Raw genomic sequence first — 4,066 nt, 5'->3', positions numbered from 1 at the left:
CAGGAATAAATCATAAAAGAGATTTTTTAAAAATCTGTGTGAATAAGGTAATGATAGTTCCTTTTTTAAGTACTAAAAGAAAAACAAAAAACAAACAAAAACTCCCAACAAATAAACCCGAAACAAAAATAGAAAACAAACAAAAACACCCCCACGCTCAAATCTCAAATAAAATCTCAGCGTGGCCTGAATGAGTTCAAATCAGTGCATTCGTTCCCATGGCTTCCGACAACTAGAGGAACGAGCTGGAGCTGCGTCGTTTAACTTTTAATGTGGCAAGTGGTTGGGGCGAAGTCCTGCTGTTAGTGATGAGGGATCCTCAAGTAGAATGGGCTATCTGAGAGATTATCTAGCAATGGTGGCTTACTGAATTCTGATTAGATAGGGTACTTCTGGTCACATTTATCAATTGGTCACTCACTCACACGTGCCTGCGTGCATACACACATACAAACGCACAGACACACAAGCAAACATATGCAGAATCATCTAACGTGACCACATATTAGAATGGTAATCTGAATAAGTAATATAATGTAAAATAAACAATAACGAATGTTCACGTAAATTGTTGATTACATTTACTCTAGCACAAACCAGTAATGACAGTAACTTATTATACCCAACAACAAAAGAAACACAAGTGATATACAATGTGAAGGAAGATAAAAACGTTAGTAAGTAATTTGTGAAATTATTGATTTTTGGTCACATTTATTGAAGAGGATTTCTCTGTAAGGATTAACAGTCCCCTAGGAGAGGATACAATTTGAATTTGCTGTGAAAAATGATGTACTTGAGTTAAAGGGTAGGTCCATAAGTCGTGATGTCAGCTTTGAATCAATAGCGAGCGTGCCCGCCATTTGCGTTCAATACAGCTTGGCATCTGTTTGGCATTGACCTCACAAGTCTGTGATGAATATGTTCACATTTGCGCCGATTTGTGTGATGGTTCGCTGCTGCTGAGGTGCTTTTGTTGGTCTTGGCTGAAAATGATTCAGTTCTCTTTGGATGTGGTCCCAGTAGTGTTCAATCAGGTTGAGGTCTGAGCTCATTGGGGGCCATGGCAGCATCCTGACATTGTTCTATTGTAAGAAGGCAGCTGTAGCTCCAGCAGTATGGGGTCGGGCGTTTTCCTGTTGTAGGATAAGGTTCGGGTGTTGCTGGAAATGAGACATGACCACAGCCGCCTGCACCTGTTGGATGTAGCGCGGTGTATTAACATTGTTACCTTGACCAGGTCCAATGTTCTGGAAAACAACGGGTCCCAAGTGCTAGATTAGGCCGATTGCACCCCAGATCATTATGCTGGAACCACACCATACATCGACTTACAGGACGTTGTTGTCAGCTAACCGTTGGTTGGGTCTTCTCCATATCCGGGTTCTTGCATCTCCTCGACTGACGCAAAAATGGCTTTCGTCAGTGACTAGGACATTTCTCCACTTTTGCCAGGTCCAGCTCACATGCTGCTGAGCCCACGCTAAACTTCACTGCTGATATCTGGCACAGGGGACTGCTTGTCTCAAAGGTCGATGACATTGTAGTTGTCCTTCTCGAAGCCAGCGGTGCACAATCTGACCTGAAATGGGTCTCCCAAGGTTTCCAACGAGATTTCCGGCCGATTCAGTAGCACACATGAAGCTGTCTCGCAGGTGATTCCACTGAAGGGCACGGTCTTGGCGTACTGACATCACTCATGGTTGGCCAGTTCTGTGAGTATCACGAGTACTTCCAGTAACTTGAAAACGTCTTCGGAGTGACATATTATTGAGAGGCACACACCCAGGGCAATTGACCCATCTTTTGGACTCTCTCCTGCCTGCAATCTGCTGATAGCCCTTTCTCGGTTTGCTTCGATGAGTCGTGGCTTGGTCGCTGGCTCAAAACACTCGACTGAAGGAAGCGTTACGTCCTGTCAATTTATATCCCTTGGTCGGGTGAACACTTTTCAGAGGATAAAAACTGCTCACCAACTGGCATGCTCAAGAAAGTACTCGGTTTGCATTTTTTTTTTCTCCACCATATTGTGACATCATTTTATACTGTAAGCCTTTTACAGCTTCGTGACATGAGCTCACAGCATCACAGAATAAAAAAAATCGGTCATGGCCTAAATTCTAGCGAATATGGGTTATTAAACACCCGGGTCTTGAAGTAGCTATATGACTTGCGTAACTTTTGTTGTTGAGTATATATAGGCAGTCAGTTATAGTCAGATTGAACATGGGCCAAAAATCTTGTTTGCAAAAAAAAAAAAGCACTATTGTCATGATACAAAATATATTACGGCAGCATCGGCACAATTTAGATAATTTTATTTTGTATTATTTTGCAGGTATTACATTGTGTCATCTCACCTAACTTCTCAGTGTTTAGTCAAGTTTTTTAAAATTATATCGAATGTGATCAAATCACACCATATGGATTCTAGCCTACCATGTTGTTTTTTTTCTATCTATTTTGCTTCATGTTATCGTGACGTACCTCAATTTATTTTTCTTTTAAATTACTTAAGTGCAAATTATCAAAGGGTGGCAGTTGTGAGTCTTACGCATATTTTAGTTTGAGTGAGAGTTTCAAGCACTTGCAACACAATCAGGTCACATAAGTGCCGAAGATGAGAGGTTTTACAAGCGAGTAACAAACACGAAATAGAAGGAGGGGAGATGTGGACGACAAATTTTAATGTTTTATAGGATAGAAGGAGTAAGCTACCGACACCTACTTCTTTTCTGTCCGTCTTTTGTTTTGCGTCTGTTTGCCTTGCTTTCTCTGCTCAAAATGGCGTTTACTGGATTCAAAGTACTTCTTTTTACTCACACAAAAGAAACACTCGAACAAACGAAAGTTGTCATTTCTTTTAAAAAAAAATGGTTTTTAAGTGCATAGAATAGTATGCTACGAGTGTGGGTCATTACTATTACTATTACTGTGACTATTACTATTACTATTACTACTACTATTACTATTATCATCATCATTATCATTTTCCTTACCTTTATGTGTCCTCTTGTACCTCTTGGGCGTCGAGGGCAGAAAGAGCTTTCTATCTCCAGCAAGTTGGATGTCCTGGCTGGGAAGAGAATGTTGTAAGTTTCCGTGATATCCTTTACTATATTTATCATTAATTATATTTCATTTATATCAAACAGGTAAACAGCCCAAGATGCAGTCCCACGTGAGCAGCAGCCTACTGGCCCTGTGCGTCCTGACGGGCAGCGCATGCGCAATGTTCTACACCAAAGGCAGCGACAGCGACTACCCCCGGATCGGGCGTCGGAGCTTCTACACAACCGGAAACGGAAACCATTACCCGCGAATAGGACGACGGGATTCCCCCGGCGCAGCTGCTGGCACGGACATTCTTTACCCGAACACGGCTTCAGGGTTTTCCGATTTCTCGGCAGGCGCTCCGGCGGTGAAGAGAGGGATTTTCACGCAGTCGGCGTACGGTTCTTACCCGAGGGTAGGACGAAGGAGTCAGGTGGGAGATGATGGTTCCCAGGAAGGTCTTCAGACTGCGAGATCTAAGATTTTCCAGAAGATTACGGGGCTGGACGGGCCGGTGGAAGAAGAGCTCGGGGATGGATCGGCCGAGAGATTGGAAGCTGACAACCAGATTGGGCTTGAGCTCATGTTCCTCGCCTTTGACCTAGATGGTGAGTGGTTTCATTTCTGAATTTGGATGTCTTGTTTTAGAAAGAGTTTTACGGCACTTGCAACACAATTGGGTCATATAAGTGCCCATGCTTGGGGGGCGGCTTAGCATCTTTTACGTCCTTTTAAAAACACATTGTGTGTGATCTTTACTACAAAAACGTTAATCACAGTCATGAAAGTGTAAATTTGCAATTTCTATGAATACTCAAGCTTCGGAAGTAGCCACATTTTGGTGACCATAGTCTGGCTAATTTTATCAGTGACACCAGACTACCACCACCTCTTTAAATCGCAAATATCCCGAGTTCTACCTATGATATATGGGCTCTTTTTTCTTCAAAAGAAAGACAACCGAACTAGCTATAAGATATACCAAAAACTCCTTATGGCCCAAAACAGACGA

General features: G+C 42.4%; 1 protein-coding gene across 3 annotated transcripts in view; it reads left to right on the top strand.

The window, feature by feature from the left end:
* Positions 1 to 4,066, top strand: part of LOC100533448 (pleurin precursor) — a 59,180-nt gene that overhangs the window by 53,041 nt on the left and 2,073 nt on the right. For 2 of the 3 annotated variants that reach the window (XM_013080679.2, XM_013080680.2), the window contains one exon: positions 3,156 to 3,662. In XM_013080679.2, coding sequence (XP_012936133.1) covers positions 3,170 to 3,662 — 493 coding nt within the window. In that variant the 5' untranslated portion in view covers positions 3,156 to 3,169. 3 annotated transcript variants of the gene reach the window in all.

Source organism: Aplysia californica, unplaced genomic scaffold, assembly GCF_000002075.1.
Source record: "Aplysia californica isolate F4 #8 unplaced genomic scaffold, AplCal3.0 scaffold00096, whole genome shotgun sequence".
NCBI lineage: Eukaryota > Metazoa > Mollusca > Gastropoda > Aplysiida > Aplysiidae > Aplysia > Aplysia californica.
This window is presented reverse-complemented; position numbering and strand designations above follow the sequence as displayed.